The 15,174-nt window shown below is 36.4% G+C and overlaps 1 protein-coding gene across 2 annotated transcripts; it reads left to right on the top strand.

Moving 5' to 3' along the window:
• The first annotated feature begins 364 nt into the window (after positions 1–364).
• On the top strand, positions 365–1,995 carry LOC133668271 (uncharacterized). Of its 2 annotated transcripts, XM_062088047.1 has the most exons (3): positions 366–986; positions 1,529–1,637; positions 1,677–1,995. In XM_062088047.1, the coding sequence occupies exons 1-3, from the start codon at positions 513–515 to the stop codon at positions 1,691–1,693; spliced, it is 600 nt and encodes a 199-aa protein (XP_061944031.1). In that variant the 5' UTR covers positions 366–512; the 3' UTR covers positions 1,694–1,995. The 2 variants fall into 2 exon arrangements, with proteins under 2 accessions (XP_061944030.1, XP_061944031.1); XM_062088046.1 differs by having other exon boundaries at positions 365–986; positions 1,529–1,995.
• Positions 1,996–15,174: the final 13,179 nt, after the last annotated feature.

Raw genomic sequence — 15,174 nt, 5'->3', positions numbered from 1 at the left:
TTATGGCTTTTCATGACGTACAACTTCACTTCAATTCTTTAGTATTTTTTCGTTGTGTGGTCTCTTTAATAGCTACTGTTTTCTTTTGTTGTTGATAGAGAAGGGTTCAGGAGAAATAAATAATTCATGGGTACGGTGGAATTAATAAAAGAAAAGATCTTTGTCTCCAAAAACAAATATGTGGGGGCCTCTCATAGTAGTGGCTGGGTTTGCATGGACTCTGATACGGGAGTCGTGTTTCATGCGTTGTGTGAGAAAGTTAAATTATGGAAGATACCAAAGGTCCCATCCAAATTCACAATGGTAATCCACACCCAAATTCACTTCAATTCTTTAATAGTTCTTTATTGTGTGGTCACTTGCCAGTACTATAAATAACTATCGAACATGAGAGCTTTGTGATCAGATGCAGACCAAAGTCCCTTTGGAGTGTTAAAATTGTTGATCTAAGCTACCTCTTCCGTTATCCTCTTAAATCTTCTTCCTCTTAAATATTACACGCATAAATAGATATGGAGGAGATTCGCCGGGCTGCTGGAGCTTATTATGAGAATCTGCCCGATGAGGAGAAGAGAAATGCCAGATTTTCTTTCAATGAAATGGACAAAAACAAAGACGGGAAAATTAACCGAGATGAATACGTGGAGTATCTCAAGAAAGATAACAACACGGTTCTTCCAAGCTTGTTTACAGCGCTGGACAAGGATGGCAATGGAACCTTGGATTTTGATGAAGCAATCGTCTTGTACTACATCATGCAGAGTGGAAGGGCTATAATTTGCCAGTCTTGTAAGACGTTCTTGGCAGGAGCATACTTCACTTGCTCTCAATGTTTCTTCAATGATGATGATTCAGTTAGCACCTTTGATGTTTGTTGTGATTGTTATGGTGGTAAAAAGTTCAGACACAACGATGGGCACATCTTCTGCGATAACTATACTTTACTTTGTCAAAGCAGGAGCGCGACACAAGCTGCCCCCATACAGGTAATTAATTTTAGAAACTAAAACAGTATAATTATTTCTTTACTATTTATTACTATACATTTGCCAAAATTCACTGATAACTCATTGTTCATGGAGCATTACGTATGGAGTTTCCTTCAAGATTCTGAATTTGGATCTAGTTAGGATCTTTTGAGCTAAACGCTATGCATGACATGGCTTTTGAGATAGGAGAGCTATTGATTACTACTGAATCAAAGGTTAATCAAAGATTTCTTTTCTCTTGTAGTATAGAGCTTTACAAGCTCGCTAGGTTTTGTTTTATTATTATATTTCTTCTCTGCTTTACATTTGAATTCCCATTCTTCGTATTGATTGAAGTTCTTTAATTCTCTGGATGAAGAGATTAATTATATTTTCAAGACTGGCTTCAAAATAACTAGTGGAATCCTCATATTTTCATTAATACAAATATTCTCTCCATCTAATTGATAAATATATACTATATTAAGTATAAAAATATGTTTGCTTATAAAAATATGAACTCAGCCTCTAATATATTTGCGTGTTATCTTTTATTTCAGAAGCGAACCAAGGTGCTTCAAGTCCTTAAAAAGGGACTTCAAGTTGCAGGCATAACTAGTAGTGATGTTGGAGGCATAACTAGTAGTGATGTTGGAGGCATAACTGGTATTGGTGATGGTGACGATGGTGATGGTTCATCGAGATCTAACTGTAGCATTATGTGAAAGAAACCAATGATGCATTTTATCACCAGTCAAATGCATCCAATCGTACAATAAATATTGCCGATGAGGTAAGAGGAAATGGCTGAAAATTTACTGGAAACTCTTCAAGTGGGCTCAGATCCGGTAGAGAATAAACTCAAGTTACTTTATATCGCTGTATCTTTTTTGTGGCAATAATTGTATTCTCATGCATTCGATCTCCATAGTCTCATGTGTACTTTTGGAGGGCATTGAGAACTTGTTTAATCTTAAGCTGCTTGTGTGTAAAATATCATGTTGTTAATGAAGCTTTTCTTGTAAAATCATTGAGCACCATCACAACTGATTTCATTGCAAGCAAGGTTAACTCATATACACATGGCTACCGGATGAAGCGAGACATTATTCTAGTATATTTTAAAATTATGTGTGACTCGAAAAATATTAAATTTATGTTTTTTTATGTTTTTTAATAGTTTTAATTTTTTTATGTTAAAAAAATTAAAAAAATCATTCTAATATATTAAAATTATTTTTGAAAATCATCTTATATCACAATATCAAACACTTATTTTTTGCATAAGAGAATACAATCTCTTTAACAGTAACAAAATATTAATTTTATCAATGAAATTTAATTGAAAATTGGAGGAGCACATAAGCAACTATATATTAATTTTATACAACGAAATTTAATGCTTGTGCGGGTTAATGACCATGGTTTTAAAAGATGAGTTCCTCTAGGCATATGCAAGAGGCTGGATCCGGTCCATGATTCATGTATAAGCGAGTTGACCCAGGAGTGAAAGGATCAAAAGCAAAACAATGATGAGTTCCATAGCACCCCTATTTTTTCATTATGTCGTTTGAATTCCTACTTTTCTACTAACAAATAATGAATAATAGTTATATAATCTCACCGTAAAGCAATTGTTTTATGTAAATTCAAGGTTTAAAGCTGCTGCTAGTTCTACCATCTTAAATGCCATGCTAGTATTGCTACGTTGGTAAACCTCAACTAAATCATTATTAATTAATGATAGCAGCTTAAGAGGGGCAAATGCAAACTAGGTTGGGTGACATCAATATCAGAGTTGATGACCTTACTACCAAGCTTAAAGTATTAGGGTTGCACGCAAACATGAACCATAAAATAAAATAGGCATTTAGTGGGAATGACGTTCGTGACAAACCTGTCCCTAAACTAGTTAATGCAAATCCTCATGATTAGTATGACAATAGTATTCTTCTGATAAAGAAGATTGGGGTGACGTTTCTGAAAATAATAGGTATGCTCAAGATTACCGTATAAAGGTTGAGATTTCTTCTTTTGATGGTGATTTAGGAGTAGAGGATTTCCTTGATTGGTTAGCTGAATGTGATCCATTTTATAAGCATACAAGAGTTTTCATATTCGAGGATGATAAAAACTATATGGTTTAAATTAAAGCATAGGACCTTAGTCTGGTGAGATAGGCTATTGGAAACTAGGAGGCAAGAAGATAGAAGACCTATTGAGACTAGGAAGTGGATGAAGCAGTTGTTGAGAGGTAGATTTTTTTCCCCTTGATTATGATTAGAAGACCTATTCCGTAAGTATCAGAGGTGTTCTTAAGATTCTCAAAACATGCATGAATATACAATGGAATTTTTTCTCCTAGCCGAGCGAAATAATCTGCATGAAACTTGTTGCACCTTAGTGGATGTTGGTGGGAACCAAAATACACATATTAGGGAAAATTGGAGTCCCCGCCTAGTAATTAGAGGAAACTAGGAATTCTAAAAAAATAAGCACTGGTTTCAGAGATTCATGGAAGAGGTTAGTTATGCTTAAGATAAGAACAACGTCACCCTTAAAGCATCATTTTTTACGAAAAATTATCTTTATTATATGTTTTCTCTTAAATTTATTTTTCTGATTGTCATTAATTATCATAATTGTTTTTATTATTTTATTATTTCTAAGTTTGTGAAAAGTTTGACATCAGTCTTGAAACTCGTCAAGATGTTGATGTTAATTCCTAAAAGGAATTTTCATCAAAATTGCTAAAAAATGGGTGTAACTCATATTTGATTTTAAAATTTGAACATAGATCCTTTCAAAAGGAGATGTCTCAACTAAGCTATTTGTAAAGATAGATATTGAACCCATATGAATGGTAAAAATTAAATTGGGTTTTGGCTCATGCACTCTCATGAATTGCAAAACAAACCTGAAAATTGTCATTATTATAATTATTTTTACCATTTTTATTCTTTTTTAATGAGAATGTCACTATCAACAATAATAATAAAAAATTGGACTTCCACAAAAATGTAAAAAATAATATGCACAAAATTTAAACATATAAATAACAATAAAATATTTATCCGGGTTTGAAATTAGGTGAAAAAACACCAAAAAAGATTAAAAAATACCACTGGGCCACATAGCACGCTCGCTGCTATTTAACCAATCTTAGGATTCTGCCTTTTTTTGTTTTTGTCTCTCAGTGTTTCTTCTCTTTTCAGCTGGGTTGTTATCGTCGAGATAGTTCACTACCAGAAAACCGGAGAAAACCAACGGAATTACCGATGGAATTTTTCAGTCGGTAATATATACCGACAGAAATAATTCCGTCTCAAAATCTATCGGTATATACCGACGGAATAAACCCGTCGGCGACATCGTCGGTATATACCAACGGAATATTTCCATCGGTATAATCCGACGGTTTCGCTGACGGGGTATACAGTTTGTCTGGAAATATGCAATGGCGTGGTGACGTCAGGCGATTGTACCGACAGAATTATCGAGGGATTCAAACTGAGATATCCGTACAGTGACGTGGCACTTTCACCAACGGCATCATCGACGGAATTACCGACGGATGAATGTTGTCGGTGATTCCATCGGAAAAACCATTATATACCCCCAATCTGTCGACACTCTCTGCCTCTGTTTCTCCTTCTTTTTCTTTCCCATCCCACCTCTCCCCTCCCAAACTGCAGCTCCCCTCCCAAACTGCAACCAAACACCCATCCTAACTCTCCACTATTCTCAACACGAGCACTCAAGTTTCTTATATCTTGTATGTGGTCACAATATCCGTTTCTTGTAGATTTTATCATTTTTTTGTAAGTAAATCTATCCTTTTTAGTTTTAATATTTAATTGTGAATTTTATTGTTTTAGTATATGTATTTTGTTAACGTTTGTGCTTGTTTAATTGTTATTTGTCAAAGAAACTTGTAGTATGAATGTATAATTTTGTAGTTGTTATAGTTTGTTTTAGATTTTATCAGTTTATATTTGTTTGTAAATTGTTGAAATTTTGTTTGAATTACACCGAATTAAATGTGTCGTTGTGATGAAATAAATAATTAATAGCTTGTTTAAGTGTCTTGTTTAATTGTTATCAATTATATTTCGAAGTTATGATTTCTGTAAATTTATATATGTATAAATTTGTATGTATGAACGTTGATAGTTGATAATTGATAATGAATATTTAACATAAGTGTTGTTTTAGTTTGTTGGATAATGTCGGGGAAAACCAATATTTTTGTTATGTTTTATAGAGGTTCAATAGAAGTCATGGATGATCATTCATGGATGTATCGAAACTCACCCCAAGGATTGCGGAGGATGGATTATTGTAACGGTGTCCAGGGTTTTATTAATTTCGCAACATCTATTCCGAGGAATTTTACTGATGGCGGTATTAGGTGTCCATGCAAGAAGTGTAAAAATTTAAAGTTTCTACATCAAGATGTTGTAACGATTCATCTTCTAACCAAAGGGTTCATGGAAGATTACCTATGTTGGTATGCTCACGGAGAACTATTTGTTCCTGATGAGAGCATGGAAGAACAGGTGGTTGGGTCAACTTCTAGTGCTAGCAACATGCATGAAGTTGGAAATGAGAACAGTAATCCTTACAGGAATATGGTTATGGATGCAATGAGAATGAGTGAAGGTAATGTCAGGGAATGTCCAATCGTAGAAGAAGAACCTAATGCAGATGCAGCAAGGTTTTTTGATCTGTTGAGAGATTCTGACGAACCATTATGGGATGGCTGCACGAACCACAGTAAATTATCAACCGTAGCACAGGTGTTCACCATCAAGTCAGATCACGGGTTGAGTGAGGCCGGTTATGACAAGATTATTGAATGGGCGAGAAGCATTTTACCTGAAGGGAACAGGCTGAAAGAGAACTTCTATGCTGCCAAGTCCATGATGAAACCCCTCGGTTTAGGATACCAGAAAATTGATATATGCCCTAACTTCTGCATGTTATACTACCTTGAAAATGCTGAGATGATCGAGTGCATGACATGCGGGCATTCCCGTTACAAACCCAGAACTGGTAGAGGGAAGACTCTCGTGGCATATAAAAAACTTAGATACTTCCCAATCACACCTAGACTACAGAGGTTATTCATGTCACCAAGGACTGCTGAGCACATGACATGGCACCAATCACACCATGCGGTTGATGGAGTGATGGTTCATCCTTCTGACGGTGAAGCCTGGAAACACTTTAACAGTATGCATCCTCCCTTTTCAACTGAATCAAGGAACATGCGTCTTAGGTTGTGTACAAACGGATTCAACCCATTCGGGTCATTTGCTGCTCCTTATTCTTGTTGGCCGGTCATACTGACGATTTATAACTTGCCACCGGGGATGTGTATGAGGCCGGAGTTCATGTTTTTATCTATGGTCATACCAGGTCCGAGCAGTCCAGGGCGGAATATAGATGTTTGTCTTCGTCCGTTGATTGATGAGTTGACGCAGTTGTGGTCCTCTGGAGCTTTGACTTATGACATCTCGAGGAAACAAATTTTGTTATGAGAGCGGCTTTGATGTGGACTATCAATGATTTCCCAACTTATGGAATGGTTTCTGGTTGGAGCACGCATGGAAAGCTAGCATGTCCATATTGTATGGAGAACAACAAGCCATTCACGCTAACAAACGGGGGTAAAGCTTCTTTTTTTGACTGTCACTGTCGTTTCTTGCCACATAACCACAGGTACAGAAAGAACAGAAAGGATTTCTTTGTTGGCATAGTTGAAAATGATGTTGCACCCCCGCATCTTTCCGGTGAAGAATTGTTTGATGTTGTGTCAGAGTACGGTGAAATTGTGTTTGGTCTCCAATCAGGTAAGCAGAAGTTTCCTGGTTTTGGTTTGACCCATAATTGGGTGAAGAGAAGTATATTTTGGGAGCTTCCTTATTGGAAGACCAATCTTTTCCGCCATAACCTTGACGTCATGCACATTGAAAAGAATGTACATTTTCAACACCGTCATGGATGTGAAGGGGAAGACAAAGGACAACATCAAGGCTAGATTGGATGTAGCGCTGTTCTGTAACCGTAAAAATATGGAGTTGGTTTGTGATGGGTCACGGGTTGCAAAACCAAGAGCAAGCTTCGTGCTAGAGAAAAACGCACAACTACTAGTCTACAAATGGCTTAAGAGTCTGCGTTTCCCCGATGGACATGCCTCGAACATATCAAGGCTGGTTAATACGGAGGAATGCAGATTATATGGAATGAAGAGTCATGACTGCCATGTGTTTATGCAAACACTCATCCCATTAGCTTTTCGTGATTTGTTGCCAAAGGGGATATAGGATGCACTAACGGAGATTAGTCATTTCTTCAGAGACATGTGCTCCAGCAAGTTGAATGTTGATCACATTGAAAGGCTTGAAAAGAATATCGTCGAAACAATATGCAAACTTGAGATGATATTCCCTCCATCATTTTTTGACTCAATGGAGCATCTACCCGTACATTTACCGTTTGAGGTAAAAGTTGGAGGACCGGTCCAGTACAGATGGATGTATCCATTCGAGGGGTTAGATATTACAGTTGCTATGACATTTATAATTAAATGTTTTTATTTTTATTTTAATGTTTTTAATTGATAATTTTTTATTAATATATATGCAGGTACTTGTTCAATCTTAAAATAAGGTTAAGAACAAAGCGCATGTTGAGGCGTCAATATGTGAGGCGTATATTGTTGAGGAGATCTCAACATTTATCTCATACTATTTCGAACCTCATTTGAGAACGAGGATAAACCGTGTTCCACGGCATGATGATGGTGGTGAAGTGCATTCAAGTGGGAACTTGTCAATATTCTCCAATCCTGGACGACCCACACCTAAAAATGTCATGAGGGGAAGATATTTGTCTGAAATAGAGTTCAGACAAGCACACAATTATGTCCTATTTAACTGTGATGAGCTGAGACCTTTTATTAAGTAAGTGGATGTTCGACTTAAACTTTGTCAAGAGTGTACTATTTATGTTTTGTGATACCATACACTCATATACTTTGGAACAACCTTGCAGGCAACATCGATGATACTTACTGTCCAATAACTCACAGGTGACCGAATCCCAGATCTTTCAATTACAAGATGAACAATTTGCCACATGGTTTAGAACACATGTAAGTCCTATCACAAACTCATTATCTCTTGCAATGTAATTAATTGTAGTCAATGTTACATAATATATGTTTATTGATTATTGTTGTATTTAATTTACAAGCTAGGTTTATCAAATGGGAGGTAGTGCTGCTATTTCACTGTCTTTACTATGTCTGGGCCCTGAAAGAAAAGTCAAGTGCTATAATGGATATTTTGTCAATGGATATGTCTTTCATACTGAAGAATACGGGCATAGAAGCAAGACATACAATAACGGTGTTTGTATTAAGGGATCGACTTCTAGTGAGTTGAAGTTGACTACTACGGTAGATTGGAAGAGGTCATCGAACTGCAATATCATAGCGAGCAAAATAGAGTGTTTTTATTCAATTGCTATTGGTATGACACAACTGACAGAGGAATCAGAGTATATCCTCACTATGGTCTCGTTGAAATCAATTCAAAATCTAGACACCGCAACGTAAACGACGTCTTTGTTTTCGCAAAGCAATGCCAACAAGTTTATTACACATACACCCCTTCCTTTAGAAAGGACCGATCAAGAGTTGATTGGTTATCCGTTTTAAAAACAAAACCCAAGGGTCGTGTTGAGGTTGTTCAGGATGAGAACGAAGACACAAGTGTGATAAATGAAGTCTTTCAAGCTAGTGAGTTGGTTGAACCATACCGAGTTGCTCCGTCGATTGACTTAGAAGAAAATTCAAATTTTCGTGTTTTCAACGATAGTCTTGTTGATGTTGACGCAGAGGAGTTGAATGTTGTTCTGAGCTCTACTAGTGGAAAAAAGAATGTTGTTGAAGAAGATGATAGCGAAATTGAAGAGTGCGATGAAGCTGATGATAACAATTCAATAGAGGATGAAGATGAAAATTCCGACTAACTAAACATGTTATAAAGCCTTATTTTTATAATGTAATAATTTGAAACATGAAATATTTATTCTTCTTTAAGGGTCAGCCTTTGTTATTGTGTTGTGTGTGCTATAAGATTGCAATTCAAGATTTTTTGAGAGGGTTACATAAAAAAAATAAGAAACTTCACCGACGGATATACCGACGGAATATAAACCATCGGTATTTCACAGAGAGTTGCAAAAAAAATTACGGGATTTTGCCACATTAACCGACGGATTTCCGACAGAATTTTCGACGTCCAATACCGACAGAATCACCGACGGGTTGTCGCACGCATGTCTGACACGTGTCCGTCTGCACCATTATCGACGGGAATTCCGACGGATCGTAAAGTTTGGTGGGATTTCCAAACTTTTTTGGTGCGAATTTCAATTAATTTCTGACGGAATTACCGACGGAAATTAATTGCACCAACAGCAATTAATTTCTATCGGAAATTCCATCGGAAATATTGCTTTATATACCGCCCATCCCCCCACTTTGTTCATTTTCTCCTCTTCTCCTCTTCTCCCTTTCTCTTCTCCCTTGCTCTTCTTCTCTCATTTATATTTAGCTTTTAGAAGGATTTTATTGTTTTGGTGGTAGTTTTAAAAGGTATGTATTTTTTTTTCTTTATCTTTGTATTTTTTTTATTTTAATTATGATTATTTTTTTTGGTGTTCTTTGTTTTGTATATTGTTTGTAGATAAAATCTTAAATTCAACACATTATTAAGGTAAGCATTTTTTATTCCCAAATTTATTTTGAATTGATATAATGTTTTTTAGTTTTGTGTATTGTTTGTTTTGTGTTTATGTTGTGTGTTGTGTAGTGTTTTTTAGTTTTTTAGTTTTATTTATTAATTTTAGTTTTTTAGTTTTGATATTATTGTTTGTATTGCCATAATTGTTATTGTTGAATTTATGTTAAACATGTTAATTTATAAATATAATTGTTCTTGTTGATTTATTTTAAAAATGTTAATTTATATATATAGAATTACATTTAATTAGTTTATCTTAATTTAGGATATTATTGTTTGTATTGCTATAATTGTTATTGTTGAATTTATGTTAAAAATGTTAATTTATAAATATAATTGTTATTGTTGATTTATTTTAAAAATATTAATTTATATATATAGAATTGCATTTAATTAGTTTATCTTAATTTAGGATATTATTATTTGTATTGCTATAATTGTTATTGTTGAATTTATGTTAAAAATGTAATATTAATTCGTAAATTTGAATGTTCATAGTTGTAATTCTATATGATGTTATTGAATAAAATGTTGTGTTGATGATGATGAGTTGGGTTGAGATCCAGGATGATTGGATCGGGATGTGAAATAAAATTGGATGTGTAATATGATTTTGTCGACAACTTGGGACCCCCCAGTACAGGGGAGACTCTGTCGATTTTTTTTTTAAATAATCGAAGTTAATTATGTAATTATTCGTATACATTTGTGTAGATGCGTAGAATGAAATCTACAACACGTCGTCAGAAGACGGTTGCAGCTAGTTCTTCTAGCAGCGAGGAGGACGTATCCTTAGTTGCTGATCACGGCGAGGAATCTACGCCAACTTGTGATGCTGCCTCTTCTAGCGCGGTTTCACAGCGCAGAAGCGGTGTGCCTTCACAGCGGGGTCAATTCACCCGCAAGTACCAGGCACAATAGAAGGACGACCTCTCAATGTAAGTTTGTTTAGGTTTTAGTTTTTTTTATATACTTATAACATAATTTATGAACAACTAATTAATATTAATTACTACTTTTATTTAATTTCAGGTTCACAAACATTGAGGCTGCAAGGACTATAACATTGGCGTTTAAATCGTCGATGGAGATTCCATTGTTTCAATGGAGCCAGGTTTCCAACCATCCTGAGTGGAAACCTAATATCGATGCATGGTTTAAGCGATTTCAGGTCGGTGTTAATTTTTAATAAATGATTTTTATAATTTTATAACTTGTACTATTTTTATTTTATATGAATTATTTATATACACAGAACAAATTTGAGTGGGATAGGGCGGACAACAATGTTGTGAGGAGGGTATGGGAGAATCACGCGGCAACTAGGTAACATCGAAAATAATATTTATTTTTGTTTTATAATTTTATGTTTTAAATTCTAATTTGTTACTATGGAAGTAGGTTGCGTGATTTTTGGTACGACACCCAAAAAAATCAAAAAGACATGGGAGGGATAACGATCTTGAAGGATGGAATGAGGTGGCGGTTTGGCAGGAATTCAAACCGCCATTCATCTCGGGGGAAATATGGACGGCATATATTGAGCAAGTGACCTCAGAGCGGTTCTCACGGCGCTCATAGTCCGGCGCCGACAACCGGAACCGGCAAATTCATGGTTCGGTGACCACGCACACTGGCGGATCCGTCCCATTAGCGCACATGCAAAGCGGATGGTAAGATTAATTTTAATGAAATATATCGTTAATTAATTTGTCGTTCCTTATAATATATTTAACTTTCAACCTATTTTTTCCTTACAGGATGCGTCTCTTGGACGTGAACCGAGTCCAATGGAGCTGTTTCTAGAGATGCATGTGCGGAGTCAAGACCGCCAAAAGGGGGTGCAGCAGTTCGTGGACAACCGTGCTCAGCACTTCGTGGTATGTTCGTTCATTCATTTTATTTTGTAAGTTATTATTTTCTTGAATTGCATCTTGAATTGCATTTGATGATTTTTTTACCGACGGAATTTTCAGGAGACCTATAATAGCCGGTTGAGGGAGAGATATGGGGACAATCCGTCGACCCATCCAGATTTCGATCCAGATTTGTGGATGGAGGCGGGATCATCTGGTGGACCCGATAAAAATCGGGTCTACGGGCTCTCCAACACTACGGCTGAAAACTTGCGCTCGGCTCGTAGTGTCTCAACTATTGGAAGCTCTCCATCATTATCGAACACCCAGTCTGAGGAGTTCATTGCGTTGAAACAACAATATCAACAACTCTCGAAGAATTATGATGAGCTCCGTCAAATAGTCATGGAGATGAGATCAAAGATGGGTGACAATACTTGTGCAGCTTCTTTTTGGCCGTATGGTCCCGGGAACAACCAGCCTCCTCCTCCTCCTCCTCCTCCAGCTCCGCCCCTATTCTAGTTTAATTTTGTTTTTTAAACACATTAAATTTGTAATGAATATTATTTAACATTACTTTTATATTTTTAATGTTTAATCCATTTTTATTTGTTTATTAAGGTTTTTTACAATTAATAAATTATATTTATTTATTTATTTTAAATACATACAGACGCATATACCGACGGATAATATCCGTCAGTATTACACAGAGAGTTGCCAAACAATTACAGCCATGCCATCCTTACCAACGGAATCACCGACGGATATTATCCGTTGGTGATTAAATTCAGACGGATATACCGATGGAAAATATCCGTCGGTATTTCACAGAGAGTTGCAAAACAATTACCAGCCATGCCATAAATATCGACGCCACGTCCGTCGGTGATTCCGTCGGTACATACCGATGAAATTTCAGACGGATTTATTCCGTCAGTAATGTTCCTGTGAGAAACTTTTTTTTGGCGCGCGCGCATCCGTCTGAAAGACCGTTGGTTTTCCGTCGGTGTGTGTTTTTTTTTATTTGCGACAGATTTAGCGACGGAAATGGGAGTTACCGACGACTGTTATACCGACGGACGTGTTCCGTCGGTGATGGTTGTTGCTACCCAATTTTTGACCCATATTTTGATAAATTTTCAAATAAAATAATAAATAAAAAAATAATAATAAGGGTTTACATGTGGCGATAACATAAAGCATCAAGGCTAATATCAAGGAAGCAATATGTTAAGGAGATAATTACTGAATCATATATAATTATTGCAATATAAAATACCATAGATATATGATTTGATTCGTGCTGGTTATGGAAAATAATCAATGCAATATAAAATACTATATATATGGGATTTGTTGGTGATGGTTATAGAAGACAATCTCTGCAATAATTATTGCAGTATTTCCTTAAATAACACACGTGTAGAGATTTTCTATGTAAATGAACATCCGGTCATAATATAGAGAGAAGATATATTTCCAAGGGGGCATTTTTCTTGGAGAGAGGGGAGCCAAACACAAAAAAAAAACCTAAACATAAAAAAAACCAAAAGTCGTTTCTCTTCCTCAGCCATAGCCTTCTCTATGATTTTTCTTTTTTTAAAAAAAAACAAAGCAAACATCCCTCCTTCTTCTTCTTCTTCTAGGCTTCATCCCTCAGCCCTCTGCCACACCTAACACGAGCCGCCCCCCCTTACCTTCAAAAAAGAAAACAAAAAAGAGAGAGCCCCGGCACGCTCTTTGCCTATTTTCCCCCTCTGTTACACGGAGACCAGCCCCTCTCCTTTATCTGGCCGACTCTCCCTCACGAGCTCTCCTCTATTTAGCCAAACTAGAGAAAACTTTGCTTTGGCCTTTGAGAATTCTCGGTTTCCCTCTTCAGCCGACCATTGATCAGCAGTCTCCTCTCTTAGTCGGCCAAAACCAGATCTCCTCCCTCACTTCTTCTTCCCCTACAGAACCTTTTTTTTGCCTTTTACCCATAGCCAAACACCTTCCCCGATTTCCTCATCTCACTCTTCTCGACAGCCCACTCATTTCCATTTCCTTCGGACAAGAACGAAAGAGAGAGAGAGAGCACCCAAAACCAGTCCCCATCCTGGCATTCCCTTCTCTCGACCATTTCTTCCCCTGCACCTGAAGCAGCCCTCTCTGTCAACGTAGCCTCAGACCAGCCTCCACCGAGCCCACAACAGCAGCAACCATTTCTTCTCAGTAGAGACAAGACAGACGTGAAATGAGATGAAGGACGAGCAGAAGGAAAGAAGATAAACAGATGAAAATCAGAGAGACGAACCAGCACGCCTTCGCCATCACCTTTGTCCCTTCATTCCGTCTCCAGTTTCTTCTCCTCTAGTGGTGCAAATTTTTTTCTCCTCCACAGGAACAGGTATTAATTAGCCGAAGCAACAGCCTAGTAATGAGATCAATTCCATCCCGGTCGACGCCATCCACCAGCTTCATTCTCAAAAACCAGCTTCGTCCCTGCACCAGGTAAGCTCTTCTCGTCCTTATACATGCATGCATGAATTCAATTCACCCTGTTACTATACATGTGAATTTTAATTCACCAGTAACTGTTCACGCGGGTCTCCTGCTGGCCGAAAAGAAAAAAAGAAGTTTATGTTTGGCTTCGAGGGGTCGGCTTCGAGGGGTCATCCTTGATTTTTTTGGACTGTTCAGTTTACTTGAAAATTTTGAGAATATATACGCAGTTTGTTGTCTTTAATTGCAATTAAATGTGATTTTTTTTGACAAAAAAAAATTATTTTTATGTGTTGCATACGGCCAATACCCTAACATCTTTTTTAAATTTCCTCTTAAAAAAAACAAATATTTGAAGTTTTGAAAATGTGTTTTCGCATGGATTTCTTAAACACAAATTATTTTCTTGCATTTCTGGATTTTACAACATGTTTGTAAAACTCCAAAGGGTATTGGCCAATATTCCAAAAAATATAAAAATCTTATTTTTTGGGGGAATTCATCTATTATTCACCGTTAATGTTTGGATAAAGAAATCCCAAAGGGATGAATATCCAAAATATTATTGCGAATAATTTATCTATTATTCACCGTTAATGTTTGGATAAAGAAATCCCAAAGAGATGAATATCCAAAATATTATTGGGAATAACTTGCTATTATTCGCTGTTAATGTTTGGATAAAGAAACCCTGAGTGGTTAATATCCAAAATATTTTTCTAGGAATAATAAGTCATCACACATCCTTGAAAGAAGCCTTAATTATAATTGAGGACATTTCAATTTTTGACTCCACAGTTTACGAGCCGTGAGAGTATGAAATACTAAGGGAAAAATGAGCTTTTAAAGCACATGGAATCTCCTTGGATTTCTATCTTAATAAATTTAATTTGAATCAAACACAGATTTCAAGAGATTTGCATTGGTTCTCCTTGGTACTTTGTAGACATATCTAAGGGTGTGATCAACATTGACCAAAGGTTCTTTCTTTTTAGACTTTCAAGTCCAAGTTTGTTCATCATAGCAAAACGTATCCTAGGAAAACAC

Source organism: Populus nigra, chromosome 11 (genome assembly GCF_951802175.1).
Source record: "Populus nigra chromosome 11, ddPopNigr1.1, whole genome shotgun sequence".
NCBI lineage: Eukaryota > Viridiplantae > Streptophyta > Magnoliopsida > Malpighiales > Salicaceae > Populus > Populus nigra.
This window is presented reverse-complemented; position numbering and strand designations above follow the sequence as displayed.